The sequence below is a fragment of the Solanum lycopersicum genome, chromosome 1 (genome assembly GCF_036512215.1).
Source record: "Solanum lycopersicum chromosome 1, SLM_r2.1".
Lineage (NCBI taxonomy): Eukaryota > Viridiplantae > Streptophyta > Magnoliopsida > Solanales > Solanaceae > Solanum > Solanum lycopersicum.
The window spans coordinates 2,642,471-2,664,201 of NC_090800.1; the positions used below are offsets into that span (position 1 = coordinate 2,642,471).

The 21,731-nt window shown below is 35.1% G+C and overlaps 4 protein-coding genes across 4 annotated transcripts; 1 reads left to right on the forward strand and 3 right to left on the reverse strand.

Moving 5' to 3' along the window:
- The first annotated feature begins 2,808 nt into the window (after positions 1 to 2,808).
- Positions 2,809 to 9,747, forward strand: LOC101245280 (uncharacterized). Its single transcript, XM_004228486.5, has 2 exons — positions 2,809 to 3,511; positions 9,150 to 9,747. The coding sequence occupies exons 1-2, from the start codon at positions 2,874 to 2,876 to the stop codon at positions 9,412 to 9,414; spliced, it is 903 nt and encodes a 300-aa protein (XP_004228534.2). The 5' UTR covers positions 2,809 to 2,873; the 3' UTR covers positions 9,415 to 9,747.
- A 558-nt stretch (positions 9,748 to 10,305) lies between these two features.
- On the reverse strand, positions 10,306 to 15,278 carry LOC101257001 (UPF0664 stress-induced protein C29B12.11c-like). The gene is made up of 6 exons (XM_004228846.5): positions 15,075 to 15,278; positions 14,073 to 14,178; positions 12,693 to 12,764; positions 12,393 to 12,601; positions 12,035 to 12,161; positions 10,306 to 11,253 (listed from the first exon to the last, which is right to left on the reverse strand). Exons 1-5 carry the CDS (start codon positions 15,182 to 15,184, stop codon positions 12,077 to 12,079), a joined length of 582 nt encoding a protein of 193 aa, XP_004228894.2. The 5' UTR covers positions 15,185 to 15,278; the 3' UTR covers positions 10,306 to 11,253; positions 12,035 to 12,076.
- LOC109120249 (uncharacterized) lies at positions 10,358 to 11,128 on the reverse strand. Its single transcript, XM_069293011.1, has one exon. It carries the CDS (start codon positions 11,126 to 11,128, stop codon positions 10,358 to 10,360), a length of 771 nt encoding a protein of 256 aa, XP_069149112.1.
- Positions 15,279 to 19,701: 4,423 nt separating the features above from the next.
- Positions 19,702 to 20,969, reverse strand: TCP15 (TCP transcription factor 15). Its single transcript, NM_001246881.2, is given in 1 exon segment — positions 19,702 to 20,969. A coding segment is annotated over 1 exon segment (750 nt). The 5' UTR covers positions 20,956 to 20,969; the 3' UTR covers positions 19,702 to 20,205.
- Between the last annotated feature and the right edge of the window lie 762 nt (positions 20,970 to 21,731).

The following is a 21,731-nucleotide window of genomic DNA, read 5'->3' on the forward strand; positions in this document are numbered from 1 at the left end:
GTATTGAGTTATGACGTGTAAAGTCTCGTTTGAAATATGACTTTGATTCCTGCTTTAGGGTTCAAAAGTTGACATTATTTATCTGAGTTGATGTTAAAAAAAAAACATTGCAATATTTTCGGTTTTTGAATTCTATATCTAAACAATAACCAACAAATTTTATCAAATTATACTCAATCATAAATTTTTTCTTTTTTCGACCTCAAATATCACCAACATTCAGGTATTCGGAAGCAATTGTTATATAAATGACGTACGTTTTTATAAATAGTTGACAATAGTTTAAATATAAAACACAAAAAAATACTTTAATTTAAATATGGTTTTGATCCTTTACTTTATTTTCCTTCCTTGTGAGAGTATTGTAACTCGAAAACTCTGATTATTATACATGATTTTTCTCCGAAACGAAACTAGGAGACACGAGAAGTCCATCCAAACTCCCATTGCTAATAAAAGAAGAAGGCAAAGCTTCAAAACATTTAAGTGAATTTTGCATAATCAACTCATAATTGTAAAATTGATTTGCATAAGCCATGAGTAGATCAAAATAATTAAAACGGGTAGAATCTTAATACTGTTAATTCATTACCTATTAAAGAAGATAATGAAATGGTTAACATAAATGTGATATATGGTAAATTCTAGAGGTGTCAGTGGTACGGTTCGATCGATTATTTTTTAAAAGTTATATTATTTTAATTTTTCGGATATTTATAATATATAACTAAAATTAGACTTTTTCAAATCATTTATTATATTGGTTTCTCTTCGGTATTAATACGGTTCGGTTAATATTCGAGTGTTTTTACTTTTAAAATATCACCTCAAAATATATTACGATTGATATATTTCTTTCGCAACTATATTCTTGAAGAAGCACTTTAATTTTTTATCAAAAAAAGACAAGAATGTAAAACTTTTTCGCCATATTGTTTGATCTTAAATATTTCATAGGAGCGTTTGGATAAATTTTATTGTATTGTTTGATAGAGTATCTATTACGATATCTTTTAATTTCAAACTTAATTAAGTAAATGTTAATTAAAAAGAGGAAAGACCTAAAGTCTTCAAATCACCAAAGGTTTAAGACCTAAGTTATATTTATATTTAAAAATGTTATAAATATATTCATACATTAAATTTAACATATTGTTAATATATAAAATAAATTTACATGTAAGGTTGTTCGGGTTTGGAATTTCTTTGTTTTATTTCATACATTTAAAAGATCATCCAATTATTCGAGATAATTACACAATTAAATAAAAGTTTACGAATTTATCAAAAAAAACATAAATCAATATGATTTAATTAGATTCGATTAGTTTTTCATATTCTTTTTACATTTCTAATATATTTTTTGAAAGTGAATAAAATAAAAGAGAGAAAATATATTGAGTAGTTGATAAATATGGATCTAGGTACTATTGATTTTCCCTTCTTTTTTGGGGGGGGAATTAGTGAATTCATAATTACTTTTTCTTTGTATTTAATTTGGAGGAGAAAATAGTTAAATATCTTTTCAAATTATAATTAGATTTTTAACTATATACTTATACTTTATGGTGTTATTAAAATTTGTTTAAATTACTTTAAAATGAAATAAATAACATCCTAATATTAGACACTCACATATTTAATTTCTTGGCTTTATTAGTTTATGAAAAATCTCAAGAAGAAAATAACTATGGTTCTTTACTGTGTTCATCGAATTTGTATAAATCTGTGAATACATATTGAGTCCACAAGATAGTGTCACGTAGATCGAAAAGAAGTAGAAAATTATATATAAAATAAGTTAAGGTGTAGTAGGATCTGAGTATAGTATAAGTGTATCTCTGAAAATCCAGATATAAATTAAGAGGGTACTTTTACAGTTTCCCTAATTATTAAAATTATAATCAGATGCAACTTTATTTTTTTTGACATCTATTGGTTACTAAATCATTTTCTTTAGTTGCATAATGAAATAGGGAGGGTAGACTTTTAAATTTGATTTAGGGCTCACAAATCAACATATTACACAAGTTTACATGAGATATCGAAAATTAATTTAATTCAATAATATAAATGAAATAAATATATTATAAGATATTATGCGTGCAGTAAAAAGATATAATTACATCGTTATTTTAACATCTCTGCCATTTAATTTAAATACACATTTCAATTTAAACAAATCAAAAAGTGATATTATTTTTTAAATTTTAAATTATTTATAAGAGCGCAATTAATATAAAGAACATAGAATTACTAATTCTAAAATTGTTTTTATAATGAATTTTTCTCATATTTAGCTATGATAAAATCATAAGTTAATCTGGTTTGAAATAAGAATAATTTGAAAATAAAAAGATTATTTTACTAATATCAAAATAATTAATCGTGAAGCAACTAACATCTCAATATTTTTTTCGTTCATTTTTACTTGTCACTTATATTAAGAAGGAAAAGTGCCCTTATAAACTAAAATTTCAGAGATACACTTAACTCAACTTTTTTATTTTTAAATAACTTTTTGCCCCTTTTTAGCTTACGTGACATCTAAATATCTTTCACGTGCTTCAATCGGGTGGAGTCACGTGTGTGCCACGTAAGACAAAAGATGTACAAAATTACAAAAAAAAAGTAAGTTCAGGAGGAATAGGACCTTAGTTTAGTTAACGTGTGTCTCTGAAATTTCAGTTTTAGAACGATACTTGTGTATTATCTCTATTTAAAATAAATTTTTATTTTTACTTATCACTTTTTTAATTAATCGCGAAATAACTTGTTACGTATTTGTATTGTGTCCTTATGTACTTGTATTTTTTGTTTAAATTGATTTCAAAAAAAAAAATCTATCTGTCAAAATCATAACCCCACAGAAAATGCCCCCGGCGACCCCTCAATCCACCGCCGCCACCACCGCCACCATCACCGCCGCCGCTTCTACCGCCAATCACCGCCCAGGAACCTCCAATTCTAGCCTAAACCCTAACAAAATTGACCTGAAAAACCCTTACAATTTCAACAGAGCAACCAATTCGCGTCTCCTTTCTGTTGATACCGATATGCCCGACCCGAATTCCTCGACCGTGAATGCTGCCGGCCGTCCCTCTTCTTCGAATGCCTTGATCAAAATCGACGGATGGGAGGAGGATGCTGTTCTGTCCCGTTCCAAGCATTTGCATCGAGTGGAAGTTTACAAAAGGAGGAATCGACGGGGTAAGCAACTCCAGCGTATATACAGAGATTGTTACTGGTCGTTAATGGAGGAAGTCAAGCTCAAGCATAGAGAGTATTGCTGGAAGTTTGGAATGAGTGCTTTTCAGGAAGATGAGGATAAGAATAATAAGGATGGTACTGCAGGAACTGGAGAGAACAACGGGAATGCGGTTACCAGTAATACTTGTGGGGTTCATGGCTGTAAGTCGAAGGCGATGGCGCTTACGAGGTTCTGTCATATGCATATATTGTCAGATTCCAAGCAGAAGCTGTACAAGGCTTGCAGTTTTGCCATCAAAAGGTATTTTTCTTTTCTTCACATTTCATACATTTATGTCTTAGTAATTTACACAGTCCTAAGCTTTATGAAGAAATATCTCTTTTCATATGTCTGTTACTCTCAATTTGATACGATTATCCTGCCTTAGAATATCCAGGACTACATGTTATTACCCTTGCTATTAGGTTATCCTGATTCCTGAGTATAGTTACTATGCAAAATCTGCTGACAGTGGAAAAGGTAGTATCTTGTGTGGGTATGCACGCGTGAACTATCTTGCTTGGAGGTGTGATTTGTGTCTCAAAGATGCGTCCTTTCTGAATTGTTTCTGAAGCAGAATGCATATGCTTGCGCCCGATTTGTTTGTTGTTGGTATAAAGCTGGTTATTTTGCTAATGTATAACAAAAATATCTCATCTTTTTTCCTCAAAAGGAACTTTGCCAAGTAGCTTCAAGTTCTTGTTCTTCTTTTTTTCTTTTCCTATTTTGTTAAGGTTCTTTAGTTTTCTGTAATCTTTTGTATGGATTTCCTGATAAATTTTACCCTCGTGCCACAATTGCTCTTGCACTTAGCAAGCAGTACATGTGTGTGTGACAGAGTATGGTTCTGGAAGGCTGTAAGCTAAAGTAAAAGCAGTATAGGCAGTTGGATTCACTTATGTTCTGATATCATTTACGTATAAAATTAGGTCGTATGGTGTGTCACATCATTTTAATGTTTAATGATCATTGGACTTCACTTCCTCAGCAACTGCTTTTTTTTGAATTGTACCCTGCAACTGTTAAACTTTCTAACCTCATGGTATAGTGCCTGTGGGATCTAGTTCTGATTCCTACAGTATATCTTTTCCTGCTCTTCAGAATTATGTAACGACCTTCTTGTTATTCATTTTGTTCCTGCCCATGTACGCTTAAACCTTCCCCAAGATATTAACCATCAATATTTCCGCCAAGTTCAATGCCTAAATCTGGCTTTGTAATGAGTCCTAAAAGGTGCTGTAATCCCCGTGCTTGGTAGTAAGTAAAGAAGAGACTTCCAATTGTGATGATTGTTATTTTTTATTAATTAAGAAATCTGTTGTTTCCAGCTCCTAAGCTTAGTGGATAATGACTCTTCCTCTGTCCTCCTCTGCTTAAATGCAAAACTTTGTTAACTAGCCAACATTTGAATCCCCCACGTACATCTAAGAGACATTCTGCTGTGTGCTACCTCTGCTGTTGAACCAAAAACCCACTAGGACTTTTTCTGTTTCATGTACTACCATTTATCCAAAAATAGAACTTTCTCCCAGTGAGAAGTCATTTGACTTTCCAATTGAGAAATCTAGTTACCAGTTCATATCCGCTAATCATCACCATAGTTATAACTATATGGATGCACCTTTTTCTCAAAATAAAAATTGTACATATGTACCTAATACATCTTATCTTATCCTCCCTCTACTTCTGTTTCCTTCCCCTTCTTCATTCAAGCTGGATTTTAGTTTTTTCAACTCGTTTTTCCCAATTCCTCTGCTCTTTGGGGTAGAAACTGGCTTGCCAGGCCCCTTCTTATCTAGTTGTGATTTCTTCTCATCCATCTTCATCAACAATTCTATGGTTTCTTTTTCAAACCCTTCGAAAGCCACCCCGTATGTATTACTCAACTCTAAGATATGTGAATTAACCCAGTTTATTGTTTCTGTCTTGATGTCTTCTTGAAATTGGGAGCTGAATATTGATTGGTTCAGCCTCAGGAATCTGTTGTAACTGCATTTTTTGTTCTGTCTCTTGTGTGTCATTGACTATTATGGCATAACATTCCTCTCCTTCCTTGTTGTGGTCAATATTTCTGTGACTTTGTATCAGGAATCTTTGTCTGGGTGTTTAAGAGGTTTCTTTCTCCCCCTTCCTTTTTCATAATCATAGTATCCTCCCCTAAACTGCTATTTCACAGTTCCTGAAAGCTTGTAGAAACTTTGATGCCAAGTCCGTATATTCTAAAAAACCTTTATTCCCCTCCATGTGCCTCTCACTATGAAGTTCTTGGGCTTTTTAACATTCCCAGCTGGGCTTGGGTTTTTTAGAGGTTGAGTAGGTTTTAGGCCTGGATTTAAATTGAGCAAAGGCTAACCTATATTTGTCCATGGAGTTGGACCCATAGTGGGGCCTGAACCTAGAATGTTTGCTGGCTCCCCACGTGGTTTCCTACTGACATCTCCACCTGCCCTTGTATTAACCTCTGGGTAGATCTTCGAAGTCGGTTGGGTAAAAGGGTTTTCCTTCTTTCTTCCCCAACGGAGTACCTTGCCATCGTCTCTGTCCATAGCTGCACGGAGTATGAGATTCCAGCATTCAACACAGTCACCTCCTTCGGAGTCCTCGACTCAGCGCCTTGAACTTTAATTCTAGCCCATTTAAGGTGATTTCTTAGTTGCGTCTCTTCCTCAGTTTCGATCCGACCCCCACAGAAACTAACTTCTCTTTTTGGTGCGTGGTTTTCCATCGTCTGGCATCTCCTTTCTTTTGTCTACTGTGTATCCCTTTCTCATTATTCTTTTATTATAGTAGTTGGGTAAAATATCTGGCCCGGGCTGACATTTAGTTCTTTTAACAAAAGAAGGAACTTGGCGCAGGTCATTTCCTACTTGGAAAACATGTAGCCTGTCATGATTTTTGAGTTCTGGCCAGTACTTTGAAATGTTTCAGGTCCGTTTGAGGTGGTCTATATGTGTTAATTCTACTGATTTTGTCAATTGCTTCTTGCCTGCTGCACTCCTGTCCCACACCCGTCAATGTTTATGCAAATCCTAGTGTTTGTTCCGGTGGTATTACTGTAACTGTCTTTTAGAACTCCTATATTCTCAACTTTAAGAAGTCTCTACAATTATTTTGTTTGCTCGGAATCCAGTCTATGAAAATTTACATTATTAAGTTGTGGTTGCATAGAATAGGTTTTCACAAAGACTTACCACTATATTTCCTTATCTTAATTGTTTCTTTTTCCAAAATAGATTGTCATGAAGTTATGACATTTTTACGATATTAAAACCAAAAAAAAAAACATGGTAAACTTTTGAGTTCACCGATCTGATTTGTGCTTTCATGAAGGATAACGTAAAAAAATCTTATTAAAAACAGAGAACTTACATATACAAATAGTATACTAGAAAATAGAGGCTACATAAAATATAATTCTCTTCGGAAAAAACACAGAATGTTCTGCCCTAATAGCAACCTTTTGGGTGCACCAAATGCTTAACTTAAAATAAAATTCTACTTTTCGAATGTACAAGTCATTCTAGCCTCCAGAGCTTAACGCTTAAAGTGTGGGTTAGACACATCATAGATCCAAACCCTCTCATAGAAAATCCCTGTTATTTAAGTTGGGAAGTGTAGAGGCGACTTCATACTCCCACAGTTTTGAACCTGTGTGTCAAGTGGAGTTGGATAGAAGTCACGAGAGATTTCTCCGATGTATAAAAAAGTCTTTGAAGTTATTCTTTGTTCTTTAGAAAGTTCTGTTTCTCTCCCTTCATAGACCACTCGAGAGCTAGATGAGCATCTTCTCATGACCTACATCTTTTCCTTCTTCTGAAGGCCGAGCTTTATAGTACATATTCACTTTGCCCAACATTGTCCACTGTACTCCAAACCAGTGTACATTACACGTACCACATTGGGGTTGCCACGCGACAATGCAACAGAAGTTGGTCCACATCTTCACCCAAGCATTTGGACACGAAGCACTGCCTAACATGTGAGCCTCCTCTTTCTCAAGTTCTCAGCTGTCTGTGTTGTTAACCTTTCTAACAGCCAAGATAACACATGCTAAGAATCCAGATCCATAAGTGCAGGAAGTGCAGTTGAGTACAATCCACCTCTCCTCAAACCCAACTTGATGAGTGCTGGCTAGCATATGTTGTCTTCTGCTTGTAAAGAATTTCAATTGAAATTTGTCTACCTCACAGCCTTGTAGGTTCTTCTGAGCATCAAAATACCGATGTACTCGTCCATCTTGTGTCCTACATATCTACTCAAGACATCTCATTTCTCTCGCTCAATACTTTATATATGTTGTAGAAAATGGTTCACAGGGTGTTTTATTCAACTACTTGTGACCCCAAAAACTTATAAAACCCGATTCTGCTGTCATCCCGTTTGCTTAGCACTGCCACTTGAGTCTTTGCACCCCGGGATGTTTCTTCTCAGTGTACGACTGTGAGGATTGGTGTTTCTCCATAGTCCTCGACCGAAGAGTTACATGATGTTTCATGTCCTCCATGACTCATTCATGTCTCAATACTTTTACGCGATTCACAACCCTCCATAAAGCCTGCTCTTTGCCTTGAATCTCCATAATTTCCTAGCAGTGCTTTGTTGTATATCATCAGGTCTTTCAATGCAAGTGTCTGTATGTTCTCAATTCTTTGTAAACTTTTGAGTGCCCCAGCGCCTTCAGTTGTCATTTAAACTTCTTTTTAGGTTGAAGTGAACCCCTCGCAATTATCTCATTCTTCTCACCAAAAAAAAGTGAAGTACCTGATCGTCATCACTCTTGCTGAACTTACCAGACGACTCCTCAAACTATTATTCAACTTTTTGAACTTCAGATTTTCCTCAATATTGTCAGTATGTACTATGTGGTATGTCTCTCATTATGCTTTCATCATCTTGCTCTTCTAAACAGTTCTTATTGCACTTGGAACAGGATAACCCACAGGAGACTGTGTCTTCTCTGTTTTCCCCATCCATACTTCAGTGCAATGCAGGATGAGAATCCAGACAGCCATTTTGAAACTAAATAATTTCTTTTTATAGATTTATGCAGCAGGAATCTAATGCTTTGGAGTCATGATTAGGTGTAGAAGTACTCATTTCACTTGCTAGCTTCTGTAGTTGGAAGACTATTAGATTCGCTTTCTAAAATCAAATCCAAGTGACAGGTGTAAACATGAAGAATCATACTTAACTTTACATTGTACAAGCAATGGTATTTACCATAAAGCTGGAGCTAGGCCTGTAACAGTGTTCTCTCTCTCCTTCAATACGTAGACCACTGTGGGTGAGTGGCCTGTTGTTGGGTTGCTTGCATTGAGGCAAGGTGCTTCAGTGTGTTAGTCTTGTTACTATGGGTGACCGACATAATCTATTTGCTGAGCTGGCTCTTAATTGTGTGGTGTCTGCTGGCTGGTAAGTTGGTCCATCAGTGGGGCACTGGTGTTAATGGTGGGGGCACAAGTACATTAGGAACATGTGGTGCTCTAATGTTTTGGTTGCTTGCACACTGAAGCACAGCTGAAGGTGCACTTGTGTTGTGATTCATGGAGTATAACAGCTGTGACAGTCCTCTTTTCTTGTATATAGTCTTTACGTGTAACGTATATTCTGTGCTTCACATGGTTTAGTTTTGGCATCCAGTTCCATGAGCAGCCTTTTCATTCAAATTGTTTGTTCTTCTCCTAGTAGCTAACTTGCAATGTTTTGCTGTAATCACTATCTGCATGTGGATGCATTCTTGTTTCTCTCATTTCATAGAAGTAACAACTGATGCTGAGATTTTTCATGAGTTCAGATCTTGTGAATTCTAATCGTAAAGCATTAGGAGATATCTTATTACTAGTTAGAGAGTTAAGATAGTATTACTTATCGATCAAAGCTTCATTGCTTTATTTTGCAGTTCGCCAACAGGGCCCATACTTTGTGGGAAGCCAATATTAAGGTCTGCAGTTCCTTCCTACTGCTCTCTTCATTCTCAGAAGGCTGAAAAGCATGTGGCACGGGCTTTAAAGAAAGCAGGACTTAATGCCTCTAACCCAAGTAAAATAGTCCCCAAGTTTCATGTTATAGTTGCGGAATGTGTTAGCCAGATCCAAAACAGAAGAAGAGCTGCACAAAAAGCAACTCTAGAGATGGCCGAGGTGAAAGAGGAGAGCAGCTGTTAAGGCCCGAGCATCACGTAAAACTGAAGCCTGTATATTTTCTTGGCAAGTTGGTGATGCAACTATAACAAAGTATATTTGGTTAAATAGGATTTTGTGTGGGAAGAAGACAGGAGTTATGACTTGGAAGAAAAAAGCTTGTATGTAAAGAAGGGTACTGCAAACTAACCAAATATCGTCTAATATTGTTGAGCTACATTTGTTCATTATGTTGGTGTTCTTGTTTGTGAATCATGCAATGTTGTGGAAAATTATGTAACAAGAAACATACAACAATTTCAGTTGTATTTTAAACTCAATATTTTTGTTAAAAATAAAGTTCATTTTTGAACCTGACATCTGCTAATGGTTGCTGCAATTCTTGCTGCACTGTTTGTATTTTTTGCTCACAGAAAGAATTTGTTATTGTGTATGCCTTTATCTTTATGGATACAGAGAAGAAGCCTTTTCATCTATTTAAAAAGATCGGATCGAGCTCATCGCACCGAGCTTGTCTAGTGCCTGTTATGTGGTTTGCGAGCTATTGCATAGGAGCGGGGATTTTACCCTGTATAGTGGTTAAAATAATATTTACTTATATATAGTAAATATTGAACCTTTATGTTTTTTCGTAATAGTGAAAATTTTAGCTTTGATACTAAAACGCGTCTTATTCAGTACTATTCTTATATACTCTACCAAACGGTCGGTTTAACCTCAAGCTATTGGAGTTTAGCACTTTCAGCCAACAGCATAAAACGTAAATTTCTATAAATTCATAAAAACTTAGCATTTCTTGATTCGAGGCAAACTAAGGAATCTGTTAATTAACAATTAGGCCAAACCATACACTAATTGTTAAATTTTTTCTATATAAACACTGAACTAATTAATGTTATTGAAGCAAACACAACATCAACAGAAGTGGTTAATTTCATTTTATTTTTTCCATCATCACACACTTTTATTATACAATTGCCAACTTATAATTAGTTAAACCATGGCAAAAGAAGTAGTACTGACATCTATGACTTTGTTGTTGTTGATGATTTTTGGACTTAGTTACCTTCACATTACTACTGCAGCAACCAATGGCAAGGGCTACGACAACGACAATGACAATATTGATAGTGGCAGTGGCAATAGAGGTAACAACAATGGCAATAGTGGCAGTGGCAATAGCAATAGCTGCAACAACAATGGCAATAGTGGCAGTGGCAGTGGCAGTGGCAATAGCGGCAACAACAATGGCAATAGTAATAGTGAACGTGGCAATAGCAATAGCGGCAACAACAATGGCAATAGTGGCAGTGGCAGTGGCAGTGGCAATAGCGGCAACAACAATGGCAATAGTGATAGTGGACGTGGCAATAGCAATAGCGGCAACAACAATGGCAATAGTGGCAGTGGCAGTGGCAATAGCGGCAACAACAATGGCAATAGTAATAGTGGACGTGGCAATAGCAATAGCGGCAACAACAATGGCAATAGTGGCAGTGGCAATAGCGGCAACAACAATGGCAATAGTGGCAATGGCAATAGTAATAGTGGACGTGGCAATAGCAATAGCGGCAAAAACAATGGCAATAGTGGCAGTGGCAGTAGCAATAGCGGCAACAACAATGGCAATAGTGGCAATGACAATGGGACTGGCAAACAAAATGGCAACAGTGGCGTTGGCGCTGGCAATGGCAAGGGTAATGGATATGTACAAGTATTTCCAGCAAGAAACGAGCATGAAATAGAGAAACTAACGAATTTGTTGAGCGGAGCAGGAATGCGTGCAAGGCTACAAACTAGTTGTTCTTGCTATAATTGTGGTACTTATCAATGTTACTGCAGAGGTTGTAGCTCAGAAATGTGCTGCATATGATAGAAAAAGAAAAGTTTAGAACAAGACGTATCGATGATCGCATGAAAGGAAAATAAAGTGGAAGAAACACCACCCTCTTCGTATTTGAATGAATAAAATCATATATGTAAGCTTTGGAAATGTGTCATGCATTTATTGATTCGATGTGAACCTCTAGTAAGGGTAAAGTAACTTGTACTTTTTCTAAGAGTGTTGTAACTTGTATTCCTAAGATTTGAAACTATGTGCTTTTTAGTAGAAATGGACCTTGGATATCGACGAAGCTAGGATTTTTAATAAGGGGATTCAAAGTTTGAAGAACTAAACATACAAACTAATCGAAGGGGGTTCAAAATCTAAAGAACTAAACTTACGAACTAATCGAAGGGGGTTTAACATCTACTGTATATAGATAAAAAATAATTTAAGGCTGGCTCTGCCCCTCACCTTGGATATAACTCTATGTCAAAGTGTTGATACCGTGATAAGGAAATAGACTATGTCTGACTCAATCACAAAAGCTAGCTCATGAGGTGAGAATTACCTAAATTCTTATATCCGCGGAGGACCCAAGATTTTCACACGAAGAAGCTAAATTTAACACGTATTGTATATGCATAAAACAAAAATTGACCTCGTATGTACAATGTAATTTTCTAGGGAAGGAGGTTTAGACGAACCCCCTAGATCTAGTAGTGCATCGTCTACAAACAAACTCATAAATGGAGAGATCTGAAGGCATCAATCACACAAAAGATGCATCGCGCGCACAAGATGCATTATTAGGCTAACCTGAAGCAAGAGCTATATGGATGTTTCAGCAGTAGGCCGTGACTAATTCATACGACTCACGAGTCGAGACTCTGGAGTAGGCTGCAGCTGCAAGAAGATACTTGTCGAATCATTGGGATCGACATAACTGCAAAATAAGAAAGAAAGACTTTTGAAACTTATGGTCTAAAACCTGTCTTAGAATGTTATATGGGCTATAAATCATCTCATTAAGGGTAAACGGAAAGTTTATTTCTAAATATAGAAATGTCTCGTTCTTTTTGGGGCAAATTAGAAAGGAGACAGCGACACATAAATTGGGATAAATTGGGACAGAGGGAGTAATTTCATTGTAAAAAAGGCAAGAAACATGACATACGCATATCTTGTCATCTCATGGACTGGTGTTTTGGTTGCTTCATGAAGACGATCTACACGATGCTTTGCCCTTGACCGTCTGTAACGCTGTCTCACTTTTCCAATTAACTCGAAAACTAATGGAATGAAAGCCTCACAATCACATTCCTTGAACATAATTTTAAACGAATGAGGTATTATGCTGTTTTCGTTATCATTAGCTGGTATAACCTGCAATAGGCTAAAATAAGTCATCTGAAGCAAGGTTTGATATATAGTTCATGAATAAATAAATCAATCTATCTATTATACAGATACTTACCGGGTTTACGTATCCAGAAATGTTTTTGCAGAAGAATATTGGTTGATTTAATTTTTCGCCATGAACAAAAAGCTGCAGAATGAAGTAGATTTAGGTCAGCCGGAGCAATTTTATCGGTTTGTAAATGTTGTTTCTTATCCCGCTCATCACAAAAACTCATGATTTGGTAGCAAACTACTCTCTCCATTTCAATTTGTTTGTCTTACTTTCCTTTATACGCATTCCAAATGTGTTTTTTACTTTCTTAAACTCCGTTTCAAGTCAAAACCAGACAAACAAATTGAAACAAAGAATGAATTGAACGAAATGTTTGAGCTATCTCACATCACATCAAGGTAGTCATCGAAGTGCAACGATACCAAACATAGAAAAGAAAAGGCGGAAGCTTTACTAGTGATTTAAGCACAAAAACGAAATAAAGCGTGAGTTTTAGTGACAAAAAGCATGATTGAAGGGAATGATAAAAGATACTATATACGTAGCAAAAACCAAACAACAATTGTTCAGTGTTGCTCTCTTCGAGACAGAGCATATGGCCGATGAGATGCAGAACTTATCGCCTTGTGCCCTATACTGCAGCTAGCTTCAGGGCTTAGCGGCCTTCAACCACACTGTTCAAGTCTAATTTAGTTACCCCAACACACAATAAAATAGACAACAAATGCAGGAATTTAACGTAGGCGATATTGCTTAGCTAGAAGTAACCAACAATAACATACCAAGTGTATAGTCTCATAAGTGGGGTTTGGGGAGGGTAGAGTGTATGCAGACGGCAGACCTTACCCCTAACCTGGGAGGTAGAGTGATTGTTTCCGATAGACCCTTGACTCAAGAAAAAGCATATCAAAACATGTTAGGAAATGAAATAAACGGAATTGAAGAAACCATGGCACAATACTACAGAAAGCAAGACAAAACATACATAAAAAGGACAGAAAGTAACAGATAGTAACAAAAATCGAAGGGCAAGAAACTACAGCAGAAATACTACGACTACTAGTAAGGAAGGATAAACAAGACCACGCTAGCTAGAACTAACCGGACAACAGAATATCAGATCGAAGCATGTTCACAGTCGAGAAAACTCAAATGTTTTAGTATCTCTGGAACCTTTTTTTAAGATTCTGTACAACAACTTGAAAATATAAGTCCCATAAGACTATAAACAAAAGAGGGCATATTGTTATCCTGGAACCTAAAGACATCAGCCTCGCGTGCTGCAATTTTATCGGATAAATTCAAATAAATATAAACAAGAAATGAATCCAACAAACAACGACATGGATTTGGAGCAGAAACCATTTCTTCCACATGATTCATAAAGCGTATATTTCCTACAGAATCAGGCAATCGGAAGCAAGAAGGACGAGCATTACATACCAAGGGAATGTCAAAAGCATTGAAGTTGTTCGTAGGATTCTTTGCAACAAAGACCATCCGGATATTCGATAAGTAAATGGTTCCTTTTGCTTGTACTTCACCTAAACTGCAACAGCAAAATATTCATAATTTATGTCAATGCAGATATCATTAACTTGGTTTAAAATCCCAAAATATAAGGAAAAAAAAGAAGAAAGAAGAGACCATAGCCCGAGAAGGCGATGCACAAATAACGATGAACTTCCCAAAGTTCAATACAGTGACCCAGCCACTCCATCCACACTCAATAAACTCAATGCATTAAGCAAGCTCAACAATACAAATACATGCTTCATGTCCATGCCAACTCAACTAATTCCACGTGCTACTTGTTACCTCCCACCAGCACCATCCAAACTCATAATAAGAGGTCTTTGCTAAGATTTGATGCTAACACGTCATGTTTCTCAGCTCAACTCATTAATCACTATGCCATAATACCATGTAAAATTAACTCTTACGCCTAACTCACACTCAGCGTCGGAGCTAGAATTTTTAATAATAGGTTCAAAATTTGAAGAACTAAACACCCAAACTAATCAAAGGTTGTTCGACATCTACTATTATAGATAAAATATAATTTAAAACCATATATAAATAATAATATTTTCTCAAAAAAGGAGGTTTGCATGAACCCCTAATAGTATGGTAGCTCCGCCCCCTCTCACTCTAGACCCTTTGGGGCACACAGAGTAAAACCCCGGTGTAATGCAATAGCTCGCAAACCGAGAGGTAACCCACACTAAGCAAGTCCAGTGCAATGAGCTCGACCCAGAAGGCAAATCCAGCTTGAAACCTCCAACATGAAAATCCCAAATCCAAACCACTTGACCACCCGAAGGGTATTATTCGTCGTAATCTCGTAAATTACACTACTTACAAAGTTAATAAAAAAAATTTCCCAAGATCTGAAATTACAAAATGGAAAAAAAATAATGCAAATAAAGAAGAATAAATAGGTACCTAGGAATGTTATCGATCTGAAATTCAATTCCATCGCTAGCTAAGACAAACAATTCATCGATAAATGGAACTGGCATTCCATGAACAAATAATTTAGGATTTAATGACATTTTCGAGTACCAAAAATAAAAATCAAAATATTTGATTGAATTAACAATTTAATTTATCATGGCCCTTTTTTTGGGATTATATTTTGAAAATTTCAAATTCCGTGTATTTATGGGTTATTCTTAAACGTGTTTATCGCGTGTTAAGCTTTATACCCAATACTAAGTTGTTTGACGGAGTATATAAGAATAATTCGAGTGTATTTATTTTTAAAATACGTTAAATGAATATCAAATCAAAAAGATATTTTTTATTAGGTATTGGTAGGGCTATTCATGGTTATGGTTAACAATCAAATTAAATCGCATTTCGAACCAATCGATTTTAAAAAATCGATCTTTGGTTTAGTTTGGTTTGGTTTGGTTTTACTAAAAAACAACTGCAAAAATAACTAAATTGAACCGATAAATTAGATATATAGATTTTATAATTATTTATATATTATTCATAAATAAATTTAAAATATTTTGTTAAATTTTAATCAACTTAAGTCGTTAACTTTATCATTTTTTCAAGTCCAACACTTTAGCCCAAGTATAACAATCTCAAATCCAAGTCCATTAAAATTCATTTTAGTCTTTACCTACAGTACTTCACATAAAATAGTAACACTTTCTATTAAATGAATCGCTTTGTTCGTATAATGATAACTCTAATATTGCTTAATTGCTTAACTAAATCAACATTAGCTTTTCTGTAGATTGTTCATGTACTTGGTATAATAAGGAAAAACAATTTCATTTATTTTGATATTATATTTATCAAAATAATATTCAAATATTATATTTATACACTATCAACAAATTAAAGTTATTCACCTTCGTAAATAAAGTCAAAGAACACTATATAATTAACTAAGTCTAACCGTGTTGCGATGTCGATAATATAATAAAAAACCAATATTAGGGAAGATTTATGGTATATATTTATATTTTTATAATCTCTAATCTAATGTTTAAGTATTAACAATAATTTTTAATTAAGTTAACGTTGAATTGTGTTAACTTTCTAAACTAATCTTATCTACTTCTCCATAGATCTTGTGTAATTATTGTTTGTTTCTTTCTATTTCGTGAGGGTGTGTTTGGTACGGAGGAATATTTGTTAAATTTTTGGTTGACTAAAATAAAAATTTTAAAAAAAAAAATTAATAGAAAAGACAAGTTCCGTACGCGATTTTATTAATGCAGTGCTTTGGAATATTCTGATATCTTATTTATGAACTATAATTGCTCGTTTGCTAAAATTATGTAAGAATTAGAGAAAACCTTCATGGTTTTCATGATCAAGATTTAAGAGGGGAAAAAATACAATTTAAAAAAAAAATCAAATCCAAACAAAACTTCAAACTTCATATCGATCTAATTTCATAAAACATTGCATCTTTAAACGGGTCTTAATATAAGTTTGAAAAAATTACATAAATTAATACATTTTAAAAAATAATTGCTGATTTTAGCGATACTTTTTTTTTGTTATCATTTATAGCAATATTGTGATAAATCTATAATATGTATCAAACGTGAATTATGTATGCAATATATTTTAATTATAATTGTTTTTGAAATATATTATGTTTGTTTGATAAAAAATTGTCACATTGCATTATAAGTGTATTAAAATGTGTGATAAATGTATTATCCATATTAAAACTTGTACTGTATTTGAATAATAAATTTGTCTTTGTACTATGTATTAAACTCATATTACAAATAAATTAAAAGCGGTCAAGTGAAAAAAAATACTATTGCTATAAATGGTAAATATTTTTTTATTATAGTATATTCACGTAAGTTTCCTATTAAGGCCCGTTTGGCCATAAATTTTCCAAATAATATTTGGGAAAAAATTGGCAAATAATGTTTGTCCATACAATTTGCCATTATTTGGCAAATATTTTTGGCAAATATCCCAAATTTCCAAATACTAGTTTTTTCTAGTATTTGGGCCAAATTTCATTATTTGGGATATTTTCAAAATTAAAATTTTGCCCCAATCTTTTATCTTTTACAAAAACACCCTCTCTAGTAGTTGTTTGCGTTGTATTACTTTATTTTTTACGTGAACACCAAAATAGTGATGAAATATGTAGTGAATATTAAATAATGATATGATTGTTGATGAAAATTATTAAAAATTGGCTTTAGGTAACAAAGTCATGTACTTTGTCTACTTCACGATGTATGGAATAATTCTTGTTGCACTCGCTCCAAATTACCACATTGCTTTAGTGTCATAGACATTATTTGTTATTGTTGTAACGAACATTCATTGACTTGTAATACAAACTTTTAGTTAATTTTGATATTTTTTAAAACTTGTGTGTATAAATCATATTTTTCTAAAAATGTGAAATATATTTCCCAAATTTTATAGCCAAACACATGGTGAAATTTCACCCAAATTTTCACTCAAATAATATTTGCCAAGAATATTTGGAAATCTATGGCCAAACGCTAGCTAAGTTTTTTACTTTAAATAATGCTAAGGGGAGTGGCAAATGGATCCATACATTCACCATCCAACTAATCCAAATGGGCTGTTTTGGGCAGAGCCCATATTTACTTGTAAAATTTGATTAGCCCAAACACAACCCATTGACATCAAAGGCGTAACGAGGCGCTGTGACGGAGATAGGCTCGGTGACATAGACGTGTCTATGAAGATGCAAACTACCTGCACCCGGACAAAAAGACCCTCTAAACTCTAAAGCTTAACCGTTCCGTGGGATTGGTTATATGGGTCTTTCATGCGTAGCTTAGATATAAAAGGCGAGCACCTCGGCTATTCCACCAAGTATGTGCCTACCAATAAACACAAATACCAAATAACTTTGCCCACCGAGGCTTAGAGAAGATTACCATATGACAAGCCCTTAAAATTGTGAAACTACATGCAATTGCACAAAGGAGCTTCAACAATATATAGTGGCGGAGCCATACTGACCGAAGGGTGGTCAGTTAAACATCCTCCGTCAGAAAATTATATTGTATATGTAGGTCAAAAATTACTCTTTATACATATATATTAGGAACAAGCTTGACAAAATTAGTAGCTTCACCACGACTGTATAACGATTGCACCATAAAGAATGATGCAAAAGATATCGCAGCTTAGAAGACATAGCCAAAAGGAATCCATATTCAGTATTATCAACCAACATATTTCCGATATCAACACTGAACGATTACCTTTCCACATGGCAAAGAATCTAGGGGTGAAGAAAGCTATCGCATGTGGAGTCCAAAACTGCACTACTTTTGGAGGATCCAACACGCACTCAGTGACATCTTTGAAGAGTCCGAGCAACATAGTTGGACTGTATGTGTAGAAGCCTTCTTCTGAAAATAGTATCAAACAAGAAATTTACAACCTAAAGATCTCTTGGATTTTCTGCAAATAGTGTCGACAAGAGAACCTTTAAAGGAAAGAAAAAGAAAACACTCTGCAGCATCTTATACAAGGTAACCAATCTAAGAAAACAGCATCATGACGAAGACCAAAGTAAATATTTCCTGCCTGCACATAGAAAATCTTTTTAAACAAACTAGGTGTTAGCAATTCATCCTTTTTCTCTTCATTTTCGAAGTCTGATTACCACACAGATGTTCGGTATCCTCTTAAATTCTAAACTTCCAAAAAAGGAATTATCAAAGCTCGGAGAATTTAACAATCACAAACATCTGCTTAACTATATAAAAATATGTAATGTTAGTTTACCCCCTTAAAAAGGATATTACCTGCTGAAATCTTCGTGGTAGTTGAAAAGGGTTCTCCACAAGTCCAGATGATGCCAGGCTAGAGAGTTCAATTTGATCTTCTTTCACCAATTCATTTCAGAACCTAAGCAATTTTTCTTCGGAAGCATAAGAATTCAATCAACCAAAACATCAAATTTGTAACCTTTAGTAAGGAATAGGTAAAACCTGCAAATCCATGCGAGTCCTCTAAACATCAGCCCATCTTCAAGCCAAGGAATCTTTTACAATCAGTAAACAGACATAATGTACATGTTATCGACAATATACGCAAAAAACTGGATTGCATCCTGAAGCTCTGATGCTGCAGTGCGGAATTATCCAACAGCTTTAAGAGAAAAAAGTACTACATACTGCATTGCGGACTCTTGTCCTGCTCCAACTCGAAAAAAGCAAGTGATGATACTAAACATGTGAAATATTGCATCAATTCAACAATTAGCTTCAGAAGTCTAGTCTTCTGAGTACTACTGAGCAATGTATAGCATGAAGAAAATAACATAGACTTCTGCATCATCGAATAGTTCTCAAGTTGAAACTCAAGCTTCTCGGCTTCAAAAATATGACGCTAACTACAAGTTTATATGTTCGAACAGAAGCAAGCCCAAGGCTCTTGACAATGTCATGGTCACAACGTCCATAACATTCTATTACTTTCAACTAATACACTCCCAATGATTTCACTTTACACTACGAGTGAACCTTTTCATACACGAGAACACAGAAAAATCATTCAATCAACAAACACAATGTATCTAAGGAACAAATTCCACAACACTCATTTGAGTCACTGAAAGTTTCAACAAATTACAGAATTCAATTCATTCATCAGAAACCTCCATGGTTTCGTTACAAAAAACATTGATGCGGAACTACAGGTTTTCGTAGACCACACTTAAATAACTGTCTTATCCACTCACCATTATCGAAATGGTCAAGCACTTATTGAGCAGTTCTGTGCTTGTAGTGGTAATTCCAACCAAATTCATCGATCACAAGAAACTCCCTTAGATTCTTGCGTCTCGTTTTATCTTTCTCTTTTCATGGCTACATCACTCATAACTTAAATGAACTGAAACCCTAACAAATGCAACGATCAATCGAACGAACAAGCAAACACTCTAATCCTAGCAATAATTCAACAAATTGCAACAAAACCTAGCTTCATTTCTCACTCGCTACACTACCTAATCCCTAACAATTAACAATACGAACAAACAACAACAACAATACTCAATTTATACATATCATAAACAGCAAATACTTCATTGTCCATCGTCGTCCCTTCTCGGTCCAGAACCCGAACCAGATAGAGAAGCTAGCAAATTCAGATGCCCTTGAGCTATAGGAAAGTAATTCCCAACTCTACCAGCTGATGCCTCTTCCATCTGCTGCTGAAGAAACCTCGATGGCTGCGTATTCATCGCTGCTGCAGCGGAATGTGAAATCTCCGGCGACGGTGCAGCGAAACTCCAAACTTGTCCAAAATCCGGCCTAGCAGGAACTGCCCAAAATCCAGCACTAGGAACCACATCCTTATCTCCACTTCCATTATCATCATCCTCAGAACGTAAACGCTTACCAAGCAAAAACGGCGCCGGAGAAATCAACGGATGTAACAACGACGGCGACGGCGACGGCAACTTATGATCAACCGGAGCAGAAGCAGTAACAGAAGAAATCGAATTTCGTAACGAAACTGAAACAGTAGAGAAACTAGCAGGTATAGTACCAGTACCAGTAGCAGCAATAATCGAAGGTTCAGCTTGACGCAACAGCCATTCAATTGTTTGTCCATCGGATTTATGACCTAGTTCACGAGTTAGCTGAAAAACCCTAGCAGCACAAACAATTGGCATCCTTATACGTCTCCCTCTTCCATCAACTTTACTATGTCGGTCCTTCGCCGGCGGTTTCTTCACCGTCAAAGCACCATTACTATTAGCAACTCCACCACCGGAGCCGGTGGTAGAATCGAGTAAAACGGCGCCGTTTTGCTCTACCGACGTCGACATATAATATTTTATTTGATTTTTATGGAAAAATAAACACCAATTATACAGAAGAAATTGAGGGTAGAAGGGGAACAGGGGGGGTGGGGGGTCAAATGATTGAGAGGCAGGAGCTGGTGGAGACAGGAGGAGGGCACATGGTTGGGTGGGACCAAGTTTAATTTTTTCGATTTTTCGGTTTTTCGATTTTTCGTTCGGTGTTTGATATGAAAAACTTGAATAAATTTGGATCCACCACAAAAAGTTTCGAAACATTCCTAAAGAAAGTGATTGTATACCAGAACTTCAACTCGAAAAATTTGGATGTGAATGAAGAAGTGTTTGTCATTTCGTCAGGTTTAATTTTTTTGGTTTTACGATTCTTTCGTTCGGTGTTTCGATATGAAAAATCGAATAAATTCGATTTCGCGATAAAAAGATTCGAAACATTTCTAAAGAAAGTTATTATATACCAAAACTTCAACTTGAAAATTTTGGATGTTAATGAAGGAGTATTTGTCATTCTGGTGGGATCAGGTTTAATTTTTTTGATTTTTTTATTTTTCATTCAGTATTTGATATAAAAAAAATTCAAAATTCAAAATAAAAAATTTCGAAATATTTCTAAAGAAAGTGATTATATATCAAAACTTCAACTCGAAAAACCTGAATGTGAATGAAGGAGTGTTTGTCATTCCGGTGGAATAAAGTTCAATTTTTTTTACCTTTCAATTTTTTATTCAATGTTTGATACAAGAAACTCGAATAAATTCAAGTTTACGATAAAAAATTTAGAAACA